Source organism: Notothenia rossii (genome assembly GCF_949606895.1).
Source record: "Notothenia rossii genome assembly, chromosome: 2".
Classification (NCBI taxonomy): Eukaryota; Metazoa; Chordata; class Actinopteri; order Perciformes; family Nototheniidae; genus Notothenia; species Notothenia rossii.
In genome coordinates, this window is record NC_136904.1 from 35,109,566 (window position 1) to 35,122,611 (window position 13,046).

At 39.5% G+C, this 13,046-nt stretch overlaps 1 protein-coding gene across 2 annotated transcripts in view; it reads left to right on the top strand.

Annotated features, from left to right (window-relative positions):
* Window positions 1–3,222: 3,222 nt before the first annotated feature.
* Window positions 3,223–13,046, top strand: part of eprs1 (glutamyl-prolyl-tRNA synthetase 1) — a 31,017-nt gene continuing 21,193 nt past the window's right edge. For both annotated transcript variants that reach the window (XM_079666108.1, XM_079666109.1), the window contains exons 1-9: window positions 3,223–3,411; window positions 4,837–4,921; window positions 5,757–5,856; window positions 5,940–6,096; window positions 6,890–7,026; window positions 9,423–9,517; window positions 9,610–9,736; window positions 9,849–10,041; window positions 10,147–10,318. In XM_079666108.1, coding sequence (XP_079522234.1) covers window positions 3,369–3,411; window positions 4,837–4,921; window positions 5,757–5,856; window positions 5,940–6,096; window positions 6,890–7,026; window positions 9,423–9,517; window positions 9,610–9,736; window positions 9,849–10,041; window positions 10,147–10,318 — 1,109 coding nt within the window. In that variant the 5' untranslated portion in view covers window positions 3,223–3,368. The remainder of the gene's footprint in view (window positions 3,412–4,836; window positions 4,922–5,756; window positions 5,857–5,939; window positions 6,097–6,889; window positions 7,027–9,422; window positions 9,518–9,609; window positions 9,737–9,848; window positions 10,042–10,146; window positions 10,319–13,046) is intronic.

Here is a 13,046-nt window from a genome sequence, read left to right on the forward strand (position 1 = left end):
TTGGGGGAAATTTAGGATATGGTGTGAGGAGTCGGTACACCTGCTAACATCAGAGGGAAGCATAGAGGTCATTACAAGCCAAATAACGCAACATATACTGAATGCAGCAGAGAACAGTATACCCAAAACAACAATCAAGGGTAGGAAGAAAGTGGTGCCATGGTGGAATGAGGAATGCAGCAGGGCTATTAAAGAGCGAAATAATGCATTTAGAGAATTAAGGAAAAACATGACGCAAAATAATGTCATAGAGTTTCAAAGGAAAAGGGCAGCTGCTCGAAGGACAATAAAATATACAAAAAAGAGAACATGGAGAGAATTTTGTTCTACCATTGGCAGAGGAGTTAAATTAGGTGATGTCTGGTCCATGTTTAAGCGGATGAGTGGGAAAAGGAAATCCATTAAAATTCCAGCCTTGGTGGATGGGGAGAGGCTGGCAGTGACAGATAAAGAGAAGGCAGATATGTTAGGAAGGACACTTGCAGCAGTACATAGTGGGGAGCATCTCAGTGATATGCATAGGCAGCAAAAACAGGAGTTACTAGCAGAGAATGGAAACGTGAAGGAGAAGAGACAGGATAATAGGTCGGCTCTGGACGTGGAATTTACAATGTCAGAACTCAAAATAGCCTTACAAGGTACAGGATATACAGCCCCAGGACAAGACCAGCTATGCTATGCTATGTTTAGACAATTACCTGTGGAAACTATGAAAATGGTGTTGAGTCTTTTCAATAAAATCTGGAGAGAAGGAGATATGCCAAGTGTGTGGAAAACAGCAATCGTGCTACCATTCAATAAGCCAGGGAAAGATACAGCTAACCCTAGTAACTACAGACCAATAGCTCTTACATCACACCTATGTAAATGGATGGAAAAGATCATTGTCCGTAGGCTCTCACATGTACTGGAACAGAAAGGGCTGCTGAGTAGTTTTCAGAGCGGATTTCGTAAAGGGCGTTCCACAATAGATGCGCTAGTAAGAGTGAGTAACGATGTGGAAAAAACATTGAAAATGAAAGAGATAATGGCAATTGTGTACTTTGACATTGAAAAGGCGTATGACTCTATGTGGAGGGATGGGTTACTGATCAAATTGGGTAGAATGGGTATTGGAGGGAGAATGTACAATTGGGTCAGGGCCTTTTTAACAGACAGGACATTTAGAGTAAAGGTTGGAGCAGATATTTCCAACTATTTTGAAATAGAAAATGGTATTCCCCAAGGGAGTGCAGTCAGTCCAATATTATTTAACATCATGATTAATGATATATTTACATGCTTAGACACATGCATACAATCGGCTCTGTACGCAGATGATGGGGCTATTTGGATGAGGGGAAGAAATGCCCCATACGTAATGGAGAAGCTAGAGCGATTACAAAAGTGGAGAGGTGGTCATATAACTGGGGATTCAAAATGTCAGAAAGCAAGTCATGCTACATGGTATTTACAAACAAACACAAGATTGATGGCCAACAGCTAACACTATATGAGCGTCCAATGACAAAGGTGAATGAGTTCAAATACCTAGGACTGTGGTTTGATAGCAAATACACATGGAAAATGCATATTAATCAAGTGGAAACAAAATGCAAAAAAGTATTACATTTATTGCGAGCTGTAGCTGGATGCAACTGGGGCGCAGATAAACAAGCATTAATAGACATTTACAGATCAATTATGAGGTCCACAATAGATTACGGTTGTATAGTATATGGAGCAGCAGCAAAAACATCGCTTTTAAAAATTGATAGAATACAATATAAAGCATTGCGGCTGTGTATTGGAGCAATAAAGTCATCCCCTATTAATGCAGTTCTGATAGAAGCAGGAGAGACACCTCTGGAGATCAGAAGAGAGAAACTTGCTCTGTCATACTGGGTCAGACTACAAGGTAGTGGAGAAGAAAATATTTCAAACAGAATATTACAGGATTGCTGGGAATATGCAAAATTCCAGGGACGTGGGTTTGGCTGGACGAGTAAGGAAAGAACGAGGGAATATGGAGTGGAGAATATCACGTTTGCCAAAGCAACCCCATTTAGCAGTGTTCCCCCATGGCTGTTCCCAGAAGCTAACATAGATATGAATATCATAGAAAGGAAAAAAGAGTGGCAAATAAATGAAGTGGGAATTAAAACAAGTATGTATCTGAACGAAAAGTACTACAATTACCTACAAATTTATACAGATGGCTCTAAGAACAAGGAAGAGCGTGTTGAAGTTGGCATATACATCCCAGACTTTAAAATATCTATTTTAAAAAGAACATCTGATCAATTATCAGTGTATACAGCAGAAATGATTGCTGTAATAATAGGATTGCAGTGGGTTGAAGAGGTCAGACCAGATAGGGTGGTTATATGTACAGATTCATTGTCCATATTACAAAGCATACAATCAACAACAACTACCAGAGAAGACATTCTCATAGAACTGAATCATAGCCTGTTAAGACTGCACAGAAGCGGCATAGATCTGCAGTTCTGCTGGGTGCCTGCACATGACGGGGTGAAAGGGAACGAGTGTGCTGATAGATTAGCAAAAACTGCACTACAAAAGCAAATAACACTACCAGTTCAACTTGGTAAAGGAGAGGGAAAAGCAGTCATTAAGAAGAAAGGGATGGAGATCTGGCAGAAAAGGTGGGAGAAAGACCAGAAAGGCAAGGACTATCACAAAGTACAAAATACAATTACAATTAATATTCATAAAGAAAGAAACAGAAGGGAGGAAATCATGATGGCTAGACTCCGAATAAATCACACGGCTTTGAACAGTACGCTGTATATCATGGGGAAAAGTGACAGTAACAAGTGTGGGAACTGTGCTGTAAAAGAAGATGTAGAACTTGTTACATTGTGACATCTATAAAGCGGAAAGAGAACAATTAAAGGCTAAAGTCTTAGAGGCAGAGAGGGAGTGGAGTGTGGTTGGTGTTTTGGGAACAAAAGGAGAGGGAGTAAAAGCTACCAGAAAGGCACTGTTTAAATTGTTGAGTGAAACTGGGGTAGGAAAAAGAATTTAACATTAGGTCAGGAAAGAACATAGATTTGTTTTGTTTTGTTTTATTTATTTAATGGTTTTATTAATTTATTTTAATTGTATTTTGATTAGAACATAGGTTAATGAGTTGGAATGATGTGATGATGCATACTCATGTACAGTAGGTGGCGGTATGCACCTTTTAAGTTGTTTGCAATCCGCCAAAAGCAAGAGAAGAAGAAGAAGATGGAATAGGAAGTCCAGGGTTGAAGCGCTGTTCGAAGCTTCAGTGTCAAACTGCCATCACTAGTCTTGGCGGTCTGCTGTTAGGTTTCTTTTGAAAAGGCTTTACCACCTTTGTGGAAGAAGGATTTCACATCATGGCGTTAAACCTCACCATCAACACGAGCAATCCGCCTCTAGGTGAGTTGCAGCCTGAATAAATACTTGCTCTTTGAGTCCTGTGCATGAATGTAGTGACAGCTGACTAGCTAGCACCCCAACAAACGAGACAAACTATATTTATAAACTCTCCCTCAATGTTTTTTTCATCGTATGTAATAATAATATAGATATAGCTATCTCTTATAAAGTGAGACAATTGACCAGTTGCTAGGATTTGCTTGATTCGGATGATATGAAGACACATTCAAATACAATATTGAAAGTTAATATTATTGTTAGAAGTTGTAAACCAGCAGAATAACATGGCAAATATTTGCAACTCAACAATGGAATGAGTTTGGAACCAGCCAAGTTGTTTATTTTTGCAATAAAGGCTACGTCTGTAACATGACCTATAGGAAATAAACCTGGTATGGCAGTATGTCCTTATAAGTTCAAACTGGATGTGTAGCTTGGTAACAAGCTAACGTTAGCAAGCTTGCAGTCGTGGCACTGAAATACAGCATGTGGACAGTTCGTTAACATGTCCTTTTTAATGACAGCAGCTACCTTTTTAAAATGTTAATATTCCACCTTTGAACGTTCACTATGGCATGCATATACCCATGCAAAAAGTCATCACGAGCTTGGAAATGCACATGGCCAAATAACACACATTTTATTATGAGCCGTTGACACGATGACACTAGCTAAAAGGTTAGCTGAGCTTGTCGGTTTAGGTAAATACATACTTAGTTACATTTCTATAAAAAGTATCTAGCGTTGAAATTTGACATATTTTATTGATATTGGAAAGTATTCTGTGTTAAAGACATTCAGAACAAGGCTTTCCTGAGTTTAGTATGCCATTGCTTTGTACTACAATGAGCTAACCCACTAGCTTTGACAGCGGGTAATAGCGCCTCTTGCGTGTATACAGAGTACAGCAGGCTGATGCAAGCAGCTGAAACGTGGAGGGTTGTATTGGAAATGTTATTTTATAAATTTTTTGCAACCTGGTTTATTTTCGTTTTAACACCAGCACTTGACCTTAAAAGTGTAATACTGGGTAGCCTTGGTCAATTGTTTTCTTCTGTAGAAAACCCGTTACTTGTGTTGATATTAAGTCCATGGCATTACAAGAATGTTTATGCAAGTACTCCTGACATGTTGAACACCACAGTTTTAGGAAAGCAGTACTTCTACGAAAGGTGCAGGCCACATAAAACACTGCAGTGTAGAGGACCAGTTAAACTGGTTCATAAATGTTCTATGAAGATTGCCTGCAGTCATACAGGTTGTTATGTTGCACTCAAGTCACCTTTAGATAGAGGGGCCAAACCTATTTAAAGAATACAAAACATCCAGGTGCCTTTTAACATAATCTTTCTAGATGCAGTTGGTTTATTCTTTTAGGCCCAGTCACAACAATCAAAACACTAAATTGTTTCCTCTCTCCTGCAGGAGCGCTTCTGGCAGCAGAGCATGTGAAGGCCAGTGTGCAGATATCAGTGGAGGAAGGCAAAGACACCCGGCTTCAAGTATCTGAGTAGGTAGCACCATTGTTTCAAACTGTTGAATGTGCTTAAAGTAATACTTTCAATATTTTTATATCTCACCCTCTGTTACTCTTGAGTTTGTGAACTCTACTACAAGTCTTAATGATTACTGTTTTCCAAACATGTGAATTTATTTTGATAAACCCTACTTATTTAAAATCCTTCTGCATCAACAGTTTGCGCAAGCGTGCTATTTTTGGTTTATGCTAGGGTGATTGAAATGCTAAGTAATGGAGATTATACTGCACAAGTTGTGTGGGAGTTTTTATTTTGATGTTTTGATATATTCTTGCTTTTGCTAACCAATCCTTTTTCACATAATTTGATCAAGAAGGTTTTTGGATTGTTCGTCAACAGTGAAAATTAAGAATTTAAGCAACTGCCGCATACATTACTTGGTAAACTGGTGCCCATGTCCTAGGGCTCAGTCCCTGCTGGAGCGAAATCAGATCAGAAATTCTTTATCCGTCCCGCAGCAGAGATATTTACAGTTTTAACAAAAGAGATAAAAGGCAAGAGTAAAAATAGCGGACCTGCATATAAAATACTGAGGCAATCACATATGAATACAAATAAAAACATACAAAAAAACTGGTTCAAATCCGGCCTATGGACTCTTTACACATGGTAATAAAGGCTAAACTGGCCCAAAAATAAGTTTAGAAATTAAAGAGTTAAAGCTAACACATTGTGAGCTGCTGATATGAAAATGATAATTTAATGGTTGAAGTGTTGCTTTTTTTAATATCAAATGTAGAAGGTATGTATGCTATAAGATTAGAATGTTCAAATTAATTTCTACTCTGTTCTCCTTCCTTTCCTCAGTGCGATCCAGTTCAATGACACCAACTCTATCAGTCGGTACCTGGCCCGAGTGGCTCCCGCTCTTGGCCTCTACGGATCCAACATGATGGAGCAGACCGAGGTGTGTGCTTGTGTGTGTTAGAGATTTTCTGTTGTGTTTTTAAGAGTGGTTTCCTCATTCGAAATACTGTCTGGTGTGTGCAGGTGGACCACTGGCTGGAGTTCAGCGCTCGGCGTCTGTGTGGTCAGTCTGGTGTGAGTGCGGCGCTGGGGGAATTGGATAAGGCTCTTTCTCTGCGCACCTTCCTTGTCGGACAATCTGTCACTCTGGCTGACCTGTCTGTGTGGGCTTCCCTCAAAGGTCAGTACCCTGCAGGATGTACCAGTGCCAGAGAGTGGTGTAGAGATGAAGTCTTTTTTTATAGGCCCTGCCGGAGGTTAACATTGCAAGAGCTCCCTCGACAAAAAACAAATTTTCCATTGGATGATAGCAGAAAATCCGCCTCGACGCCATCACAGGTTTATGATACTTCCGCATAGTGTTCAGCAGGACAATCCCCACCTATTGCCTCTGCTTTTATCATTTTCGGACCGTAAATGCAAAAGTAAAATTGGCAGATGTAAAAAGCTTACTTTGGGCTATAAATGAACAACCTCTAAGCTAAATGCGGTTAATGTTTGCCGTGATGCAGTTAGAAGTCTCATTTACATAGTTTTTTGCAACCACCATTTATTATAACACAAGTTCAGGACAATAATTAGAGCAGGAGAATGGCAAAAAGTAAAAAAGAAAATGCAAGACATAAAATTAAAGAGCAAAAGTTAGCAACTTCGGACATTAAGGAGAATTAGAAGAATTACTGGCGTATTTTATGTCGTTGTACAAAATGGCCAAATCTCTTAAGCTTGTGTTTACGCCAGACCTTATTTTAGGCATCTAACCAAAATCTTTGACTTGAACCAGAAGTTGTAAAGTGCTGACTCATTCCCCGGTTTTTATTAGAATCAGAATCAGAATTCCTTTATTAGTCCCGCAGCAGGGACATTTACAGTGTTTAAGGACTCATTCCTGCACCACTCTATTATCCCTGTCTGTGTTGGTGTGGAACATGTGTTGGAATGCAGCCCTACAGGTTGTGGTTGTTTCTCTGCAGGTCATGCGGAATGGCCGAGTCAGGGCAAAACCTGTTCCCACGTCAACCGCTGGTTCTTCTTCCTGAGCTCTCAGGTTCCCTTCACGGCTGTGGGTAACAAATATGCCAGCAATAAAGCTCCAATGAACAAATCCAACGTAAGTGTAATTTCAGATATAATCAGTGATGCAAATTAGTCGCTTTTCAGCGCCTCCCGCTTTTTTAACGCTGCTTTGGGTGACTTGTGTAATTCGTGGAGAACCGAAGAGTTTTCGTTTGGGGGGGGGGGGGGGGTTTGTCAGTCCGTCCGTTAGTCCGTCCGACTGACGGACAACTTCTCACTTCAAAAAAGAAGAAGAAATCTAGATTGCAAAATAATTAAACAAGCGAGTGCCTGTTTTTGCTGGCCAAGGACAGGTTCCTTGAACACAACACGAGCGTGACGTGTCTTCACGTGGTTATGTCTCGTCTGAAAGGAGTGTAGACTAAAGTGCTGACGGAGAGCAACGGAACGCCGCTCCAGCTCTTCAAATATTGCAGTACCCATAAGGAGCCGTACACATGCCGCAGTGTTTGCGTCGCTGTGTCTTTAGTTGTAAGCACAGTGGCGATCTGTTATTAGCATCTGGTTAGCTAGCTATGCTAACGAATTTAAAGAGCTTTTCTACAACCAGGTGGAAGAGAGCTCTCTCCTGAGAGGCTCAAATAACCTCAGCTCAGTGAGGTTAAGGCACACCTTGATATGATCATTATAATTATTAATGAGACATTAGAGACTAAATGAAAAACAGGTATAAAATACTATATGACGGTAACAAAAAAGTTGTTAAAAATAAAAAGAATAGAGTTTAAAAGGGGAGTGATTTGTAAAATATCCAAAAAGAAAAATCTGCTTACAGTTCTGTTTCAAATGGGTGTTGAAAGATGTACCCATAGATCTCCTCATGTTGCTCTCAAAGTGCACCAAATTGATGCTTTTAACTTCAATATTTAAAAAGAAATCCGCATCCATGCATGCGCGCGCAAGTCATGATAAGATATCTGGATTGAGAGGTTGCTTTTTCTTTGCACAGCATGAAAGAAAGGCCAAATGAATTGGCTGTGATTTTAGTTTTTTTAAGCAGAGGTTGAGTTCAATCATTTGTACGGCCCTCGGAGGATGTTGTAAAAATTGAAAGGAAAAAGGTTCCCCACCCCTGCTGTAAATAATTTTAAAAAACCTTGATTTATAACTTAACATCTCTGTCTCCTATTGATCTGAGTATATTATAAAGAACAGTTAATTGAAGCATTATAGCACAGGCCTTTGTCAGATGGTATATTACGCTGTTTTTTTCCTGCTTCGAATAGTTCTCTCTTTTTTCACCATACCTGTGTTTGCATCACTGATAATGTGCTTTAATGTTTCTAACATATGTCAAAAATCTATGTCATCAATGTGAAGTAAGGCAGGGCTTACACAAGCGTTTTGCACTGTGAGGAATCTGAATTGATGGTCACACTGTCTTGATGAAACCACTACTAATTTTCCACAAACTAATCAGTTGGTCATTATGATTGTGATTAGTGACAAACAGCTGGCAACTAACCATTATTTGATTCGATTAATTTGAAGATCATTCCCTGGTTAAATTAATGAATCTTTTGGTACATTAAATGTCAGGAAATAGTGAACAATTTCAGTTACTAAACGATCCAACATCTTGTTTTTGTTATTACAAAGGCGCTATGCGGACACGGGACCTAACGGAGGAAATCTTAAAATAATTAATCTTTCATCAAAATAGTAACTATATTTCTGCTAAGTACATTATCTTTTATTTAGCTGACACTTTTATCCAAAGCAACTTGCAAAAAGTGTATTCAACCATGAAGAAACAAACTGAAAAACAAGAATCCTGCAGGTAAATGATTAGTCGAAATGTTGCAGCTCAGCTCAGTGTTACGAATTAGGTTACACAAGGAAATAAGGACTCAAATGCATGACCCGGGAGCCAAAGGTAAAGTATAATTAATATACTTTATTGTACAAGAGGTAACAAAAGAAAAATCACTCTTTCGAGATGACGATAAAAAAGGTTCAAACAAGGAACAACAGAAAATCGCTCACAACGTGAGGAACTAAACTTATAATAAGTCTCAGGAGCAAAAAATAGGCTTGAATCAAAACGAGCAAACGCTGAAGAGCAGAGTTCTGACATGAAGACAAAACAAACAGAGGGAAACAGGGGAATATAAACCGGAGATAACTGGGAACAGGTGAAAACAATCAGGGGTGGGACTGGCGCTGATGAGCGCGGGAGAACACATTAGGAAAGGGAGTCAAGGAACCTGAAATGAGACGTGACAAATGAGTGACAAAACAAAACAGGAAGTGAAAGACAATACAAAAATAACAACATAAAACATGACTGACTAACACTTTTGGCGGTGCACAACACTCAGTTTTTTTTTTAAACCCAACCGGAACTTGCTTTGGTGCAAAGCAGAATAAGTAAAGGAAAAAGGCAGCTGTGCTGATGTTTTCCTGACTGTTTGTGTCTCTGATCAACAGTCGGATGAGAGGAAGCAAGATGTCGGCAAGTTTGTGGATCTACCAGGAGCTGAGATGGGCAAGGTGGTGGTTCGATTCCCTCCTGAGGCCAGCGGGTGAGGCTTTATATCTACTTGAAGAGGAGTCCAGATTATGCATGCTCTTTAAGTAGCTTACCTAAACTAAATGTTTCCTTCTCTCTGAATAGATATCTTCACATCGGCCACGCCAAGGCTGCTCTGCTCAACCAGCACTACCAGGTCACATTTAAAGGCAAGCTCATCATGCGCTTCGACGACACCAACCCTGAGAAGGAAAAAGAAGACTTTGAGAAGGTAAAACACTCAAAAAAAAACTGTCAATTAGTTAATCTTTCCATACTACCTGTTAAACTGCCAAAGAAAGATTTTTCAGTTCTTATTTCCTCACGTCTTTGTTGCTCCTCAGGTGATCCTGGAAGACGTTTCCATGCTCCAGATCCATCCAGACCAGTTCACCTACACCAGCGACCATTTTGAGACCATAATGCGTTTTGCTGATCAGCTGCTCACTGAGGGAAGGGCCTACATCGACAACACGCCTCCTGAGCAGATGAAGCTTGAGAGGGAGCAGCGCGCCGAATCCAAAAACAGAAATAACAGTACGTCTCAGGATGCCATGGTCAACGGTCACAGTGAATTGTGAAACTCAAGTGTACATTTGGGAACTTTCTGAAGCTATAGTTGAACTCTTTTCTCCTCTGCAGCGGTGGAGCAGAACATGAAGATGTGGGCTGAGATGAAAGCCGGGACAGAGAGCGGTCAGACCTGCTGCATGAGGGCCAAGATGGACATGAACTCCAACAACGGCTGCATGAGAGACCCCACCCTGTACCGCTGCAAGAACACTCCTCACCCTCGCACCGGAAGCACCCACAAGTAACTGACTTAAAGATAGAATATGTGAAATTTTATGGAGTTATTTCAGGGTCATACGTTTTGATCATTCAAAAAAATACAATTTATTTGAAAGTCCAAGTTTTGATCCTGAACTTTGAAAAATACAATGTTGTATTCAAAAGAAAAAAAAGTATTTGAAATAATTGTTCAGGTTGAATATTATTTTGATTCAGTTCAGCAATTTTTTTTAATAAAATATTTCTTTTCATATTTCACTTTTATACATATTTTGATATTTGAATACTTGTTTTTTTCAGTTTCAGATTTTAGGTTTTCAGATTCAAAACAATTATTATTTCAGTTTCAAATCTTTTTTTTCAGGTTTCAATCTTTTTTTCGCCTTCAGATCGTTTTTCACTTTCAGATATTTTTTTTCCGCTTTCAGATCTTTTTTTTTCGTTTTCAGACTTTTGACCCTGATATTGCTTCGGGGGGCGGGGCTTAGCAAAGAGTAGTTTGGCACCCTGAGTGACAGCCCTCCCTCTGTCATGATGCCTTCATGGATGTTAGGTAGCGCAATAAATACAACTACACACTTTCTATACACAATACTCTTTGGTGATAAACAAAACTGATACCAGCATCAAAGTTCCATTAAGCGAGCTGTTGAGCATCGTAGTTGGCAACAATCAAGGTATAAGAGCAATAAACTGTGCTAGAATCTGAAATCACGTATCCGCAATCAAGCGTTGTCCTTCCCCACTTCCACGTAGCTCCATGAACGCAGCATAGTATTGGCTTGGTTTTTGCGATCAGAATCAGAATACCTTTATTAGTCCCACAGGGGATACATTTACATTGTTACAGCAGACAAGAGCCAAAGACAGCTTAATGTTACCTAAAGCATGCATACAAAAAGTATTAAAGATTAAAAAAAGGAAATTATATTTTTAAAGTTGCACATTTTACGTAATACACACCCTGTGACAGTTCTGCGGATTTAGCAGCCAGGTATATATTGCACAGTTTTTAACGGCATCTATATATTGCACATACTGCAAATATTGCTCTAGTTGGTATTTATCAACAACAGGTGTTATAGTCTGTGTTGTTTTGTGCGGGGTCTACTAAGGGCTGTGCTGGTTGTATAGTCTGACCGCTGCAGGAAGGAAGGACCTGCGGTATCTCTCCGTGAGACAGCGGGGGGATAGCGTCAGGTCCACCAGAACAACCTGCTGGCTCGTTGCGGATACGTAATTTCACATTCTAACACAGTTTATTTGTACTTGATTGTTTCCTACTACGATGCTCAACAGCTCGCTTAACGGAAATTTGACGCTGGTCTCAGTTTTCTAACATCCATGAAGGCAACATGACAGAGGGAGGCCTGTCACTCAGGATGCCAAACTGCTCTTTGGTAAGCCCCGCCCCCCAAGCAATATCAGGGCCAAAAGTTTGAAAGCGAAAAAAAAAGATCTGAAAGCAAAAAAAAACAATCTGAAGGTGAAAAGCAATGTGAAATCTGAAAAAACAAGATTTGAAACTGAAAAAATAATTGTTTTGAATCTGAAAACGAAAAATCTGTGCTGAGAAAAATAAGGATTCAAATATCAAAATATTTATATAAAAGTGAAATCTGAAAATAAATATATTATTCAAAAAAATTGCTGAACTGAATCAAAAATAATATTCAACCTGAAAAATGATTTCAAATACTTTATTTTATTATGAATACATCAATGTATTTTTCAAAGTTCAGGATAAAAACTTGAACTTTCAAATAAATTCTATTTTTTTGAATGATCAAAACTTATGACCCTGAAATAGCTCCATAACATTTCCACTTAGAATGTCAAAAAATCTAGACCTAAGATTTATATTTTTGGGAGTGGGGAATTTACGTTATTTCCCAATGAATCCAATAATCTTCTTTGCACATGCATCATCATATTAGTTGTTTGCCAGAAGCTGTCATAAATGGACTTTTGATACATTTCGAAGTAATTTTTTACAATACACTTTCTAGATATTTTAAATTGAGTATTTCAACCGGATGAGGAACCTCCAGACCTTAAAGAGCATCTTGCAGGTTTTAATTTTTTCTACATTTATGCTTAAACTTGCTTGAAAATTACAATTAAAAAAGTGAATACAGGATTTTATATGTTTTACGAGACATAAGTGCAAGAATTCAGAGGGAAAGGAGCAATTTTGAGCTCTGCTCTTAAAAACGGCTTTTTTTTAAGGTCATACGTGAAACGCGTCCTATTACATCACACAGGGGACACATCTCTGCTCTCTGACTGCGGGTATAGTAGAGTTGCGTTGAGTAGAGCGGTTGTGTTTTAAGGAGCTGGTATTTTTCGGTAGTTTTACATTGTATTTCACCATTTGTAATCATGGTGCAGTATTGTGTTTGTGCAGGTTGCACAAATACCAGCCTGTCAGGACATCGAGTCCACAGTAAAAAGGACCGGAGCTAGCGTTCGTTCCTTGTTTCGTTATGCATCCACCTCCCTGCAGCACATACTCTCCACAGCTTTATTAGGAAACCGTATTACTTCTCTCTCCCCCCCCCCATTCGCTGCTCTCTCTCTCTCCCCTCCGGTACACGGCACCGTAAGACGTAGTGTGGAGTTCCATTAGGTAACGCTGTGGTGGCTGTACTGCTCCAGCCGTCTCCTTTGTGTTTGTTTGTTTCCCCCTGTCTGTGTTGTTTGTGTGTGCGTGGTGGCTGTCACTCCTGGCTCCCGGCTCAACCTCCACT